Source organism: Coregonus clupeaformis, chromosome 16 (genome assembly GCF_020615455.1).
Source record: "Coregonus clupeaformis isolate EN_2021a chromosome 16, ASM2061545v1, whole genome shotgun sequence".
NCBI lineage: Eukaryota > Metazoa > Chordata > Actinopteri > Salmoniformes > Salmonidae > Coregonus > Coregonus clupeaformis.
In genome coordinates, this window is record NC_059207.1 from 49,866,388 (window position 1) to 49,882,001 (window position 15,614).

A 15,614-nucleotide genomic window follows, 5' to 3' on the forward strand; every position below is an offset into this window, starting at 1 on the left:
CTAGTGTTCCATTTCTCAAAGTGGCCAGTGATTTCAATAGGCAGCAGCAGCATCTAACGTGCTAGTGATGGCTATTTAACAGTCTGATGGCCTTGAGATAGAAGCTGTTTTTCATTCTCTCGGTCCCAGCTTTGACAGGATGCTCTCAATTGTGCATCTGTAAAAGTTTGTGAGGGTTTTAGGTGCCAAGACAAATTTCTTCAGCCTCCTGAGGTTGAAGAGGCTCTGTTGCGCCTTCTTCACCACACTGTCTGCGTGGGTGGACCATTTCAGCTTGTCTGTGATGTGTACGCCAAGGAACTTGAAGCTTTCCACCTTCTCCACTGCAGTCCCGTCGATGTGGATAGGGGGGTGCACCCTCTGCTGTTTCCTGAAGTCCACGATCATCTCCTTTGTTTTGTTGACGTTGAGTGAGAGGTTATCTTCCTGGCACCACACTCCCAGAGCCCTCACCTCCTCCCTGTAGGCGGTCTCGTCATTGTTGGTAATCAAGCCTACTACTGTTGTGTCGTCTGCAAACTTGATGATTGAGTTGGAGGCGTGCTTGGCCACGCAGTCATGGGTGAACAGGGAGTACAGGAGGGGGCTGAGCACGCACCCTTGTGGGGCCCCAGTGTTGAGGATCAGCGAAGTGGTGATGTTGTTTCCTACCTTTACCACCTGGGGGCGGCCCGTCAGGAAGTCCATGACTCAGTTGCACAGGGCGGGGTTCAGACCCAGGGCCTCAAGCTTGATGATGAGCTTGGAGGGTACTATGGTGTTGAATGCTGAGCTATAGTCAATGAACAGCATTCTTACATAGGTATTCCTCTTGTCCAGATGGGATAGGGCAGTGTGCAGTGTGATGGCGATTGCATTGTCTGTGGATATATTGGGGCGGTAAGCAAATTGAAGTGGGTCTAGGGTGACAGGTAAGGTAGAGGTGATATGATCCTTGAGTAGTCTCTCAAAACACTTCATGATGACAGAGGTGAGTGCTACAGGGCGATAGTCATTTAGTTCAGTTACCTTTGCTTTCTTGGGTACAGGAACAATGGTGGCCATCTTGAAGCATGTGGGAACAGCAGACTGGGAAAGGGAGAGATTGAATATGTCCATAAAAACACCAGCCAGCTGGTCTGCGCATGCTCTGAGGACGCGGCTAGGGATGCCGTATGGGCCGGCGGCCTTGCGGGGGTTAACATGCTTAAATGTCTTAATCACGTCGGCCACGGAGAAGGAGAGGCCACAGTCCTTGGTAGTGGACCTCGTCAGTGGCACTGTGTTATCCTCAAAGCGGGCGAAGAAGGTGTTTAGCATGTCTGGAAGCGAGACGTCAGTGTCGGCGACGTGGCTGGTTTTCCTTTTGTAGTTCATATCACCACAGACAACAGCGGTACTATCAGTACAGTCAACTCCTACTATACTCTTTACCAGTCTTTCCACCAACACCAGACCACTGCAACCAACTCCCTTCCCTAATTTATTCTATTTTATTCCATTATATTGTTGTTAAATCATTATTATATAGACTATAATGAAATAACACGATATATTATATTATTATTATTATTATTATTATTATTATATAGAGTTCTACAGTCTATTGCATGGGGACCAATGGAGTGTGTGGAGTAGAAAGTGTTGCTGAGTATATAGACCTCAGTCCACCATGAAATAGCTCCATACTGTATATAGATTATACAGACCCTACGGAGTAATCCCCACCACACTTTAACATCGGCACAAATAATAGTTTTTTCTCTATAAGCCAATATGTAATGCATATACAGTGATTTGCATTGTGGACAATGTAATTTGCGGAGTAAATGGCCAGCAACACTGCATTACTCAGAGCCCCATGAAATGACACCAGCTTTTACAGACCCTAATGCAGGGATCATCAACTTGATTCAGCTGCGGGACAATTTTCTTTCTTGAGTGAATGGTCGGGGGGCCCGAAACATAATTACAAATAATTTGTGTACTGTAAATTGTCCTCAAGAAGCTCAAACGGACAAAATGTTTGACTAAAACATAATCATTTCAATCCTTGCTTACATTTGTATATATGATCAAGTATCTCTTTATTATGCATGGGAATACTTGGGAACAGATTTCTTAAATAAAAATTACTTGGAGCCCTGGTGTTTTTACAATGAAAATTGATTTTTTCTTTTTTTTTCTTTTTGCTCAGAAGACAAATAAAACCAAAAAGCCGCCAGTTGGGGAACCCTGCCCTACTGAGAACCCCCCACCCACTTTTACATCAGCACAAATAATATTTATTTCTCAAGTTATTTGCATTGGGGGCATTTATTTGACATTGAAACATGTTTTAAAACCCAAATGTAATGCAAATGTCACTTAAATATGAACAAAGATGAATCATTGTTAATGTTTAGAGAATTATTTTTCACACATCATGAATAAATGGGTGATTTAGCAAATAGGGCCTTTTTGAGTCTCAGGGTTAGATTTTTAAGAAAAAATTCTAATTTAGATTATTTTTAATTCACCTCCATTAAGTAGAGACTAAAATAAGTGTAAAAAAAATTTCTCAGCTTTCAATATGTTTTTTTAATGTTATTTTCTAAAGCACTTCATGTCTGGATTTCACTGTTTTACACTGTTTTTGTCCTGTGTCACACCCAGACTTTTGACATTCTGCTATGTATTACACTTACAAAAGTCTTGATAGTTAGAAAATATTTAATGCACCTGTTTAAAAAATTGTCAAATAAATTGAAACTATATACATATTAGATGTGTATAAGCCATTTGTTACATTTTCTTTGTTTTATACAGGTTTTCTACAGTCACGAAGTTCCGTGACCCGGAAGCACTTTTTTGGTGTTGCTGACGAGTTGCTGATCGCCATAATGAACAAGTGTAATCGGTTTCGGATGAGCAGTTTTCAAATATTTGATTTAATGTTTAATCAGCGAAATATTCATGAATTAACATGTCTGTTTGCTGTTGTACTTCTTTTAACCTGCCAGTGTCTGGCAGACGATGGATACGAGATGGATGACTTTTTAAAAAGGGAGTACTCGCTTACAAAACCATACCAAGGTAGGCTATCCAAACGCTTTGCTGGCTTTAGTTTCACAATCAGTATTATTTTGCTTTCCAGACAATGTTCACAAAAATTATCATTTGTATTGTACAAAAACACTGTTGAGTTATTCATCAAATACGTATTATATTATTGTCTGAGATAGTTATTGGCAGAATAGTGTTAACTCAACTAGCTACAGGGCAAACCATACCAAGGTAGGCTATCCAAACGCTTTGCTGGCTTTGGTTTCACAATCAGTATTATTTTGCTTTTCAGACAATGTTCACAAAAATGATCATTTGTATTGTACAAAAACACTGAGTTATTCATCAAATACGTATTATATTATTGTCTGAGATAGTTATTGGCAGAATAGTGTTAACTCAACTAGCTACAGGGCTTCCCAAATACGGTCCTGGGGACTACACTGCTAATTCAAATAATCAGCTCATCATTAAGCTTTTATTATTTGAATCAGCCGTGTAGTGCTAGGGCAAAAACACAAGTGACATCACCTCATAGAATTGCATTTGATTGCACATTGATTCACAAAACGGAAGCTGGTAGATTATTGACAGTAAAACAATAGGGTGTAGTTATGTAAATGGGGTTTACATTTTTGGAGGATTGTGTAATCAAAAGTGGATCACCATATTAAACAACCATTTAGTACTGAAACTATGGGTAGTTAGGTACTTTACAAATTGGTCCCTAGTCTAAAACGTCTTGACAAAAATCCAAATTTGTTCTCGAAGGTGAGCAAAAGTAATTTTCACATTGTTGTGATCAATGGTGAGAACACTGGACAAAGATGTCCCTTTTAAACTTCCTATATCAAGTTATGCATAGTGATTGATTGTGTTTATTTGTGTAGGGTTGGGCTCCTCCAGTTCCTCTTATTGGGACCTGATGGGCAATGCCATGATCACCACTGAGCATGTGCGACTTACCCCTGACTTGCAGAGCAGACAAGGAGCAGTGTGGAGCCGCGTTGTGAGTATAGCTCTCTCCATCCCTAAGTAAACACCAGCACACTACTGCTTATCCTTGAAACCCCTACATCTCTGCACTTAAGAAAATACATCGTAGTCTAGCTTTAGGCCTAGCAGACACGCCACAAAGTATGGCAAACACATCACCTCATTTGTAGTGACAATACCATAGATTAGGCCTATCCTTCCTGACTACATGTACAACTCTATAGCACATAGCATTTCAATATACTATGACAGGTAACATGCCATGCTACAACCAGCTTTTCCTCATTCCCTGTACTGTCTGTATCTGTCTGTATGCGCTCCTACTGCAGCCGTGTTACCTGCGGGACTGGGAGCTGCAGGTGCACTTTAAGATCCACGGCCACGGGAAGAAGAACCTAAATGGAGATGGAATTGCCCTGTGGTATACCAAGGAACGCATGCAGACCGGTACTGAGCTTGCACTGTCTAATACACAAACCAGGGTTATGTCCCAAAGCGCACCCTATCCCCTATATAGTGCACTACTTTTGTCCAGCACCCATAGGGTGCAATTTGGGACGCACACCAAGGTTGAAAGATAGTCTCTAGTCTTGTGGTAATATTACAATGATCTCAGCATGGTCTTCCTAAAGTGTTGACTGCCAGGGTTTATCACCTGCAGGTCCTGTATTTGGAAACATGAACCTCTTCACCGGCCTTGGCGTGTTTGTGGACACCTACCCCAATGAAAATAAAAACCATGAGGTATTACACTAACCCCCCTACGCTCACTCACACTCACTCAGGTGGACAGCCTATTCCCAAACACGGATTGTGTATAAATGGTTTGGGTGTGCAATGTTGTGTGTTAACGCTGCGTCCTGTGTTTCCTTGCATCCCGGTTGGGCACACAGAAGAAGTACAATCCTTCGACTCAGGTAGCTACAGTAACCTATCAGCCAATTCCAGTCATCCTCTGGATGCTTATTTATTTCTAACCTCAACACTCCACCTATCCCATCCATGTTGACTAACCCACATCAGACATATCTCATGTCTCATCTCATCCCTTTTGTGTCATGCAATATGTGGTGTATGAACGTACAGACGAGTGTCAGAAGTTGTTCCTGTTTACCTAAGAAATGTGGATCTTGCAGTGCTTCATGCATTTAGTCACTAATTGTCTGTCAAATGGCAACATATTTTCTATATAGGGGTCATTTCAGCAAGCCATGACACCCACCATCTGATTGTTCTGAAATCATTTCTGTAGTTAGAAACAGATAAGATTAGCATTCCTGTAACATATTTTTTTGGAAATATAATTAGATCTCTGAGAAATTAAGCTAATTGATTGCACCCAAATTGGCCATTTTTATTTATAGGATTCATAAGACATGAGGAATCCAAAGAAATGGTCAAAAACCACCCACGTACCCACCCCCCACCCCCACCCCCCATGACAATCCCACCCCAACGAGTATACAGTATCAGTTCTCTATGTCTGACATATAGTATGGAGCTGCAACTCTGAGTATTATTTCTTCATCCTATGTAATGTATTCCCAGCTAAAAAAAATGTTTCTCTCGTTCAGAGAAATTAGTCATTGAAGTTGTTAGTTTTATGTCCCATCCTACATCCTGATAGTAACAGGTTCTGACCACTAGATGGTGCTGTTTCTGCTATAAGAGAATATTAGAATCCCTCAATGTTAAAGGGATAGTTTACCCAAATTATAGTCATCCTCTGGCTTCAGCTTTTCGGTTTTTATTCATTTGTAAACATTTCTAAAAACATAATTCCACTTTGACATTATGGGGTATTGTGTGTAGGCCACTGACATAAAATCTATATTTTATCCATTTTAAATTCAGGCTGTAACACAACAAAATGTGAAAAAACTAAAGGGGTGTGAATACTTTCTGAAGGTACTGTAAACCTAACAACTTCGATTACTAATTTCTCTGAACGGGGAAAAAAACATCACCAAATTCACTGGGAATACTTTACATAGGACGAAGAAAACAATCCAAGCCGCAGCTCCATACTACTTGTTAGACATAGAGAACTGATACTATATACTCGTTGTTGGGGTCGGATTGGCGTGGGGGGGCTGTGGATGGCTTTTGACAATATCTTTGGATTCCTCATGTCTAACTCATTGTTAGAAAAAAGTTTCGTCCAAATCAGATGTTAGGTACTATATTTATTGAATATTATATGAATCCTATGAATTAAAATGGCCACTTTGGGTGCGATCAATTAGCTTAATTTCGCAGAGACCAACAAAATGTTGCAGGAATGTTAATATTATTTGTTTCTAACAGGAACAATTTAAGAACAGTCTGAGATGGTGGATGTCAATCCTCTTTCTTGTGCTTTTCTTGCGGTGGAATGACTCATAGTGAACTTCTTTTGACCAAAGTAGTGCACTACATAGTGAATAGGGTGCCAATTCAGACGCAACCAGTGTGTTTTAAAGGGATACTGCGAGATTATTTTAGTTATTTTAGCATTGGCTCGTGAAACAACCTCTTAACTTCCTTCATACATAAAAGTGGTAACCATGAGTTCATCTGGGTAAGTAATCTGGCAGTATCCCTCTGGTCACTGATTGACATTATCATCTGGTTTATCACAACTACCTCTGTCTCTGCAGAGGGTATTTCCATACGTGTCTGGGATGGTGGGGAACGGGACTCTGGCTTATGAGCACGATCGTGATGGCCAGTCCACAGAGCTTGGCGGGTGCACGGCCCTTGTGCGCAACATCCCCCATGACACCTTCCTCCTCATCAGATACACCAAAAACAGACTGACGGTGAGAGAAACACACACAGCACCATGTTCAGTAAAGCGTTCACTAACATATTACATTTTTATTGACCTATGTTTGACCTCCTGACCTACAGATCCAGATAGACGTTGACGGTAAACAGGAGTGGCGGGACTGTCTGGACCTTCCAGGGGTACGTCTGCCTCGGGGCTACTTCTTTGGCGCCTCCTCTGTGACTGGAGACCTGTCAGGTACTGGGCCTCTCTCTGAACATCTCAGAACAACACTGTTTTTGTGGTTCACCATCTGCATTCTTCTCACCGGTTTTTGGAATCAGTTCATAGCAATCAGATCTATGTCAATTCTGAATGGAGAATGGTGGAGAGCCTGTGGTCTAGCGGTAACACTAGAGACCGGGGTTTGATCCCCGCGTCCACGCTTCATACTGTGCTCCCACTTTCCTGTGAAATGTAAAATAATGTTGGATTGTATTGATTTAGGGGCGGCAGATAGCCTAGCGGTTAAGGGCGTTGGGCCAGTAACCGAAAGGTTGCTGTTTCAATTCCCTGAGCCAACTAGGTGACAAATCTGTCTGTGCCCTTGAGCAAGGCACTTAACCCTAATTGCTCCTGTAAGTCGCTCTGGATAAGAGCGTCTGCTAAATGACTAAGTCAAATGTATTTCTTCTTTCCTCTCATTTCCTAGACAACCATGATCTCATCTCTATGAAGCTGTACCAGCTGACTGTGGAGCGTTCTCAGGAGGAAGAGGAGGAGGAAGAGCTCATCCCCAGTGTTGATAACTTTGAGCACTTGAACAAAGGTAAGATAATACAAGCCAACATTTTCAAAAAAGGTGTGATATTTGTTTTTGTCCGTCCAGTTTCAATTGAACTGTAGCATGTTATTTTTTTTCTTCATGGTTGTTTGTCTTTCATTACAGTGGAGGTGCAGGAAGAGGGGATGAGTGGAGTCCAGCTCTTCTTCACCATAGTCTTCTCTGTCATTGGTGTCTTTGTACTGGGGGTGGTGGCGGTGGTCATGTACGGGCGCTGGAAGGAGAACAGCCGCAAACGCTTCTACTGAGAGGGAGAGCTGGATAGTCTATGGCTCCGTCCCAAATGGCAACCTATTCTCTTTACAGTGCTCTACATTTGACCATGGCCTATAGGGGTCTAGTCAAAATTTGTGCTCTCTGTTGGGATAGGGTGCCATTTGGGAAGTAGTGTGAGAGAGGGATACTCTATGTGAAGGAGCACAAGAGTGAGAATGAGGATATAGATTTTTAAACATACAACAAACATGCTGTCTGCCGTACATAGATTTACTACATAACAATCCTCTTACCTCAATGATACTTCAACTGAGATAAATGAACCCATCTCGGACCATCTCGGCCAAAAGAAATCAAATGTGACCCTTTTTTCAATTATTTTTTATACTGTGAGATTAATCTTTTTTGCCTTTTGTTTCACCTCAGTGTTGAACGTAAACCCCGAAGCTAGCTAATGTAGGGAAGGAGACAATGACCTGTGAATCACTGACACTGTCATCAGCACACTGCACTCACTTCTATGCAGTGTGCATGATGGCTTCCAGCCTTGCTGCCATTTTCTGCCATTGAGACTTCAGAATTGATTGCACTGACATGAAATGCCCATGAGAAGGCTTATATTGAGCTGCCATAATAACTAAGTAATGAGAGATAGAATTGTTCTGAACTAAAGTGCCTAGCTAGGGCCAGTGTAAGACCAGGGCCCATATTTACAAAGCATTTCAGAGTAGGAGTGCTGATAGAGGATCAGTTTGGCCTTCAAGATAGTAATGAATAAAATGATATTGACAGGGGAACTGATCCTAGATCAGCAGTCCTAATCTGAGATGTTTTCTTGAATACGGGCCCAGGTATCACAATGTACATGCTCATCCTCTAGTTCTATGTTTTGGTTCATGAGCTAACTTTTGGCTCTTGGTTCTGTATTGCTGTGCTGTAACTACCATTTATCTATCGTACTGTACAGGTAATTGGATTGTTTTCTCTGAGATGCTCTACCCTCCTTTGTAGGTTTTGAGTTGTTAACTATTGTCCACCAGCCATCATGTCAAGCACACAACTATCTCAAGCACTTAATCAAAACAGATCATCTAACCTGTGGCGAATATATACACTACCAGTCAAAAGTTTGGACACACCTACTCATTCAAGGGTTTTTCTTTATTTAACAATTTTTTACATTGTAGAATAAGAGTGAAGACATCAAAACTATAATATAATATGCCATTTAGCAGACGCTTTTATCCAAAGCGACTTACAGTCATGTGTGCATACATTTTTACGTATGGGTGGTCCCGGGGATCGAACCCACTACCCTGGCGTTACAAGCGCCATGCTCTACCAATTGAGCTACAGAAATAACACATGGAATCATGTAGTAACCAAAAAAGTGTTAAACAAATCAAAATATATTTTATATTTGAGATTCTTCAAATAGCCACCCTTTGCCTTGATGACAGCTTTGCACACTCTTGGCAATCTCTCAACCAGCTTCAAGAGGTAGTCACCTGGAATGCATTTCAATTAACAGGTGTGCCTTCTTAAAAGTTAATTTGTGGAATTTATTTCCTTCTTAATGCGTTTGAGCCAATCAGTTGTGTTGTGAAAAGGTAGGTATACAGAAGATAGCCCTATTCGGTAAAAGACCAAGTCCATATTATGGCAAGAACAGTTCAAATAAGCAAAGAGAAACGACAGTTCATCATTACTTTAAGACATGAAGGTCAGTCAATACGGAAAATGTCAAGAACTTTGAAAGTTTCTTCAAGTGCAGTCGCAAAAACCATCAAGCGCTATGATGAAACTGGCTCTCGTGAGGACCGCCACAGGAATGGAAGACTCATAGTTACCTCTGCTGCAGAGGATAAGTTCATTAGAGTAACCAGTCTCAGAAATTGCAGCCCAAAAAAATGCTTCACAGAGTTCAAGTAACAGCCACATCTCAACATCAACTGTTCAGAGGGGACTGTGTGAATCAGGCCTTCATGGTCGAATTGCTGCAAAGAAACCACCACTAAAGGACACCAATAAGAAGAAGAGACCTGCTTGGGCCAAGAAACACGAGCAATGGACATTAGACCGGTGGAAATTTGTCCTTTGGTTTGGAGTCCAAATTGGAGATTTATGTGACGCGGTGTGGGTGAACGGATGATCTCCGCATGTGTAGTTCCCACCGTAAAGCATGGAGGAGGAGATGCTTTGCTGGTGACACTGTCTGTTATTTATTTAGAATTCAAGGCACACTTAACCAGCATGGCTCCCACAGCATTCTGCAGCGATACGCCCTCCCATCTGGTTTGGGCTTAGTGGGACTATCATTTGTTTTTCAACAGGACAATGACCCAACACACCTCCAGGCTGTGTAAGGGCTATTTTACCAAGAAGGAGAGTGATGGAGTGCTGCATCAGATGACCTGGCGTCCACAATCCCCCAACCTCAACCCAATTGAGATGCTTTGGGATGAGTCAGATGGCAAAGTGAAGGAAAAGCAGCCAACAAGTGCTCCGCATATGTGGGAACTCCTTCAAGACTGTTGGAAAAGCATTCCAGGTGAAGCTGGTTGAGAGAATGCCAAGAGTGTGCAAAGCTGTCATCAAGGCAAAGGGTGGCTATTTGAAGAATCTCATATATAAAATATATTTTGATTTGTTTAACACTTGTTTTGGTTACTACATGATTCCATATGTGTTATTTCATAGTTTTGATGTCTTCACTATTATTCTACAATGTAAAAAATAGTACAAATTAAGAAAAACCCTTGAATGAGTAGGTGTGTCCAAACTTTTGACTGGTACTGTATGTATAGATATATTGATGAGGGGGAAAAAACTATTTAATCAATTTTAGAATAAGGCTGTAATGTAATAAAATGTGGAAAAAGTCCAGGGGTCTGAATACTTTCTGAATGCACTATGTAGATGTGTGTATGTGTATTTGTGTGTATGTATATGTGTATATATACACATACATACATATACACAGTGCATTCAGAAAGTATTCAGACCCCTGGACTTTTTCCACATTTTGTTACATTACAGCCTTATTCTAAAATTGATTAAATAGTTTTTTCCCCCTCATCAATTTACACACAATACCCCATAATGACAAAGCAAAAACAGGTTTTTAGAAATGTTTGCAAATGTATTAAATATAAAAAACGGAAATATCACATTTACAGAAGTATTCAGACCCTTTACTCAGGACTTTGTTGAAGCACCTTTGGCAGCGATTACAGCCTCGAGTCTTCTTGGGTATGACGCTAATAGCTTGGCACACCTGTATTTGGGGAGTTTCTCTCATTCTTCTCTACAGATCCTCTCAAGCTCTGTCAGGTTGGATGCACAGCTATTTTCAGGCCTCTCCAGAGATGTTCGATCGGGTTCCAGTCCAGGCTCTGGCTGGGCCACTCAAGGACATTCTGAGACTTGTCCCGAAGCCACTCCTGCGTTGTCTTAGCTGTGTGCTTAGGGTTGTTGTCCTGTTGGAAGGTGAACCTTCGCCCCAGTCTGAGGTCCTGAGCGCTCTGGAGCAGTTTTTCATGAAGGATCTCGCTGTACTTTGTTCCGTTCATCTTTCCCTCGATCCTGACTAGTCTCCCAGTCCCTGCCGCTGAAAAACATTCCCACAGCATGATGCTCTCAACAGCATGCTTCACCGTAGGGATGGTGCCAGGTTTCCTCCAGATGTGATGCTTGAAATTCAGGCCAAAGTGTTCAATCTTGGTTTCATCCGGCCAGAGAATATTGTTTCTCATGGTCTGAGAGTCCTTTAGGTTCCTTTTGGCAAACTCCAAGCGGGCTGTCATGTACCTTTTACTGAGGAGTGGCTTCCGTCTGGCCATTCTACCATAAAGACCTTATTGGTGGAGTGCTGCAGAGATGGTTGTCCTTCTGGAAGGTTCCCCCATCTCCACAGAGGAACTCTAGAGCTCTGTCAGAGTGACCATCGGGTTCTTGGTCACCTCCCTGACCAAGGCCCTTCTACCCCGATTGCTCAGTTTGGCCAGGCGGCCAGCTCTAGGAAGAGTCTTGGTTGTTCCAAACTTCTTCCATTTAAGAATGATGGAGGCCACTGTTTTCTTGGGGACCTTCAATGCTGCAGAAATGTTTTTGGTACCTTTCCCCAGAGCTGTTTCTTGACACAATCCTGTCTCGGAGGTCTACGGACAATTCCTTTGACCTCATGGCTTGGTATTTGCTCTGACATTCACTGTCAACTGTCAACATTCACTGTCAACTATAGACAGGTATGTGCCTTTCCAAATCATGTCCAATCAATTGAATTTACCACAGGTGGACTCCAACCAAGTTGTAGAAACATCTCAAGGATAATCAATGGAAACAAGATGCACCTGAGCTCAATTTCAAGTCTCATAGCAAAGGGTCTGAAAATTTCTAAACTTGTTTTCGCTTTGTCATTATGGGGTATTGTGTGTAGATTGATGAGGATTAAAAAAAAAAAATCCATTTTAGAATAAGGCTGTAATGTAACAAAATGTGGAAAAAGGTAAAGGGGTCTGAATACTTTCCGAATGCACTGTATGTGTATAGAACAAAAATGTAAATGCAACCATTTCAACGATTGTACTGAGTTACAGTTCATGTAAGGAATCAGTCAATTGAAATAAATATATTAGGCGCTAATCTATGGATTTCCCATGACTGGGCAGGGGTGGAGCCATGGGTAGGCCCACCCACTTGGGAGCCAGGCCCAGTCAATCAGAATGTTTTTTTTTTGTTGTTCTTTATTACAGACAGAAATACTCCTCAGTTTCATCAACTGTCCGGGTGGCTAGTCTCAGACGATCCGCAGGTGAGGTCCTGGGCTGGCGTGATTACACGTGGTCTGCGGTTGTGAGTCCAGTTGGACGTACTGCCAAATTTTCTAAAACGACGATTGCTTATGTAAGAGAAATGAACATTAAATTCTCTAGCAACAGCTCTGGTGGACATTCCTGCAGTCAGCATGCCAAATTCACGCTCCCTTAACTTGAGTCATCTGTGCCATTGTGTTGTGTGACAAAACTGCACATTTTAAATTTTAGTCATTTTAGCAGACGCTCTTATCCAGAGCGACTTACAGTTAGTGAGTGCATACATTTTTCATACATTTTAGAGTGGCCTTTTGTTGTCCCCAGCACAAGGTGCTATGTAATGATGTGCCACAACTGTCAGGTGGATGGATTGTCTTGGCAAAGGAGAAATGCTCACTAACAGGGATGTAAACAAATTTGTGCACATAATTAGAAAGAAATAAGCTTTTTGTGCAGATGGAACATTTCTGGGATCTTTTATTTCAGCTCATGAAACATGGGACCAACACTTTACGTGTTGCGTTTATATTTTTGTTCAGTATATTTATTCTAATTAATAATGTCAACCTATATTTACCTTTTATGATTGGTCAAATGTCTGTTGTTCACCTGTGAAAGTTTGTTGGTTGTTTTCTATGTTGACAATGTTTTTAAACCGTATTATTGTTATTATGAAAAACTGCACATTGTCCATCCACAATGCCATTGAGCCTCAAATGTGGCTGAACTGTAATCCCAAAATAAAATGAAGTAGCCTAACGGATGGTTTGTAATCAGTTACACTACCGATCCTCTCCAGGCACTTATTTTCTCGTGCCTTACCTGGGTCGTATTCATTAATGCAAACCGTAGTGGAACTGTTTTGCAACGGAAACCGCTTAGAGCATTTGAGTAAAAAGTTTTGCTAAAATGTGCACAAATGAATATGTCAGTCTCTAGATGGTTAAAGGTCAAATGTGAGAGTCCAGGACCGGCCCTGGGCATAAGGGACGTAGGTGGTCGCCGGCTGCTAGGGGGTTCCCCGACCTCAACTTACTGTTGATTGCATGATCTAAATTTGGTTGTGCATCAGCAGTTTGACTCTTAAGTCAGTCACTGACAGTCACTTAATTAGCCCATGTCAGCAAAAAAATAAGATTGGTAAGTTAGTCTACCCAGCTATATTAACTTGTAACAATCATGTCTGATTTACTGACCGGGAACAAAGGGCACATGCCCAGGTTCCTCATTTATCAACCATGCGTACATTTCTTACTAAATTCTGGTGCCCGTGGAGATCTAGGATTTGCATGCGTAACAAATTGTTGGGGTTTATCAAACTGTCGCAGGCAACATACACGTTGATGTTTTCATTGATAAATCAGAGCCATACTACATTTGTTCGCGCGTGAATGAGTGCTACAACCCCGCCTGGAAAACGCCCTCCTGGAACATGATCGTTTCTAAAAGAAAGCGCAATGGCAAATTTGATCACATTTCTGTAGAGGTGTGGGCAGAATGTTTTAATATTTTTCAAACAAAATGCATGCCGCCTATAGCAAGTGCCAAACACTGGATTGACTGTCCTTTCAAACAAAATAAAATAAACATATTAGCCATATTAGACTACATGGTGCTATGTGATCTCCTTACAAACTGCATCTGTTTATCCTACGTTTTAATGTTTTTATTAGCCTACCATTGTTATAATTCCTGTGCATCAAACACCTTAATTTTCCTCAAAATAACAATATTTGCTTGCAATACAGTTGATCAACCACTAGTTGTGTGCATGGTTTGAGATTTGCGTGAAGATAGGCACACATTCCTGTCAAGTTCATAATAGATAAATGCCAACTTTTGCGGGAAAACTGGAGTATGCAGGTTTGGAGTCTTTTTTGTTGTTGTGCGCACACACCTTGATAAATGAAGGCCCAGGGACCCTGACCTCCAGGGAACCCCATTGACTTTGTTAGTCACTCACTCAGATATCATATTAGCATGTCATGGCAAAATGTGTGGAATTTCAGGAAATTCATTTTAAAATGGCAAAAATGTCTACGCCCCATAGCAAAATGTGTAGAATTGCAAAAAAACTTGCTTTAAAACTGCAACGTTTTCGTTACGCCCCATGGCAAATCTCCCCCAGGGCCCCCAAAAAGGTAGGGCTGGCCCTGTGTGAGACTCTCCAGCACTGTATTTCTGTCAGTTCATGATGAACCTCGAATATGGCCCAAAATGATTACTTTAATGTTGACATCTATAGTTAATTATGTTTGGGACTGTGTGGTATGAGAGTAATTTATTGTGTCATCATAAGCCATCTTGAAGTGACACAAACTTGACTATTTAAATCATTATTTTGGTGTAATGAAAATGTGAATGCTCTTTGGCTTCTGTCAAAGTTTTCAATTCTTGGAAATCTATCATTGTAAAATATCTTGTTGGTCTATATGAAGAGAATGTGCACTGCTCTTGTGTCAAATCTTTTTGAATAAAAATGTCTATGATAATCTTGCTCATTTGGAAACGTCCTCCTTTGCCATATGTCTATTTACCCCTCGTAGTGTTCATAGAGGGGTGTGACTAGGTAAAGAGGGAGGCATACTCAGGTAATGTATGGATAAAACATGTGTTTTTTTACATTGGTAATTAATAATGTAAACTAAGTAATTACCTGTTAAGCCAAGGATGGGAGGTGAAGTTGACTGGTGTTTCTGTTAACAGTCGATCATCAGGCGTCCAATAGATGATCAGATGAAAGGGATTCCTTCCAGTCCACTAAAACTCTGTAAATGTATAGAAAAGGCAGGTCCTTGACATCAACAGTATTTGCATACAGTCTATTCATTATTCATTGTTCTGGCATTTACTTGTTGTAACTGAAAACATTTTGACGCTGTGTATAGTGGGCGGCCTCTACTGTCAGGTATTACACTTAGGTGTCAGTCTGCTAACAAATATTTCCCTTTTGCTGCAGTGTTCCCTTTGA

At 41.3% G+C, this 15,614-nt stretch overlaps 1 protein-coding gene across 1 annotated transcript; it reads left to right on the forward strand.

Moving 5' to 3' along the window:
- Positions 1 to 2,845: 2,845 nt before the first annotated feature.
- On the forward strand, positions 2,846 to 8,967 carry lman2lb (lectin, mannose-binding 2-like b). Its single transcript, XM_041900045.2, has 9 exons — positions 2,846 to 3,054; positions 3,915 to 4,033; positions 4,350 to 4,467; positions 4,682 to 4,764; positions 4,914 to 4,937; positions 6,660 to 6,821; positions 6,913 to 7,027; positions 7,482 to 7,598; positions 7,719 to 8,967. The coding sequence occupies exons 1-9, from the start codon at positions 2,862 to 2,864 to the stop codon at positions 7,859 to 7,861; spliced, it is 1,074 nt and encodes a 357-aa protein (XP_041755979.1). The 5' UTR covers positions 2,846 to 2,861; the 3' UTR covers positions 7,862 to 8,967.
- Positions 8,968 to 15,614: the final 6,647 nt, after the last annotated feature.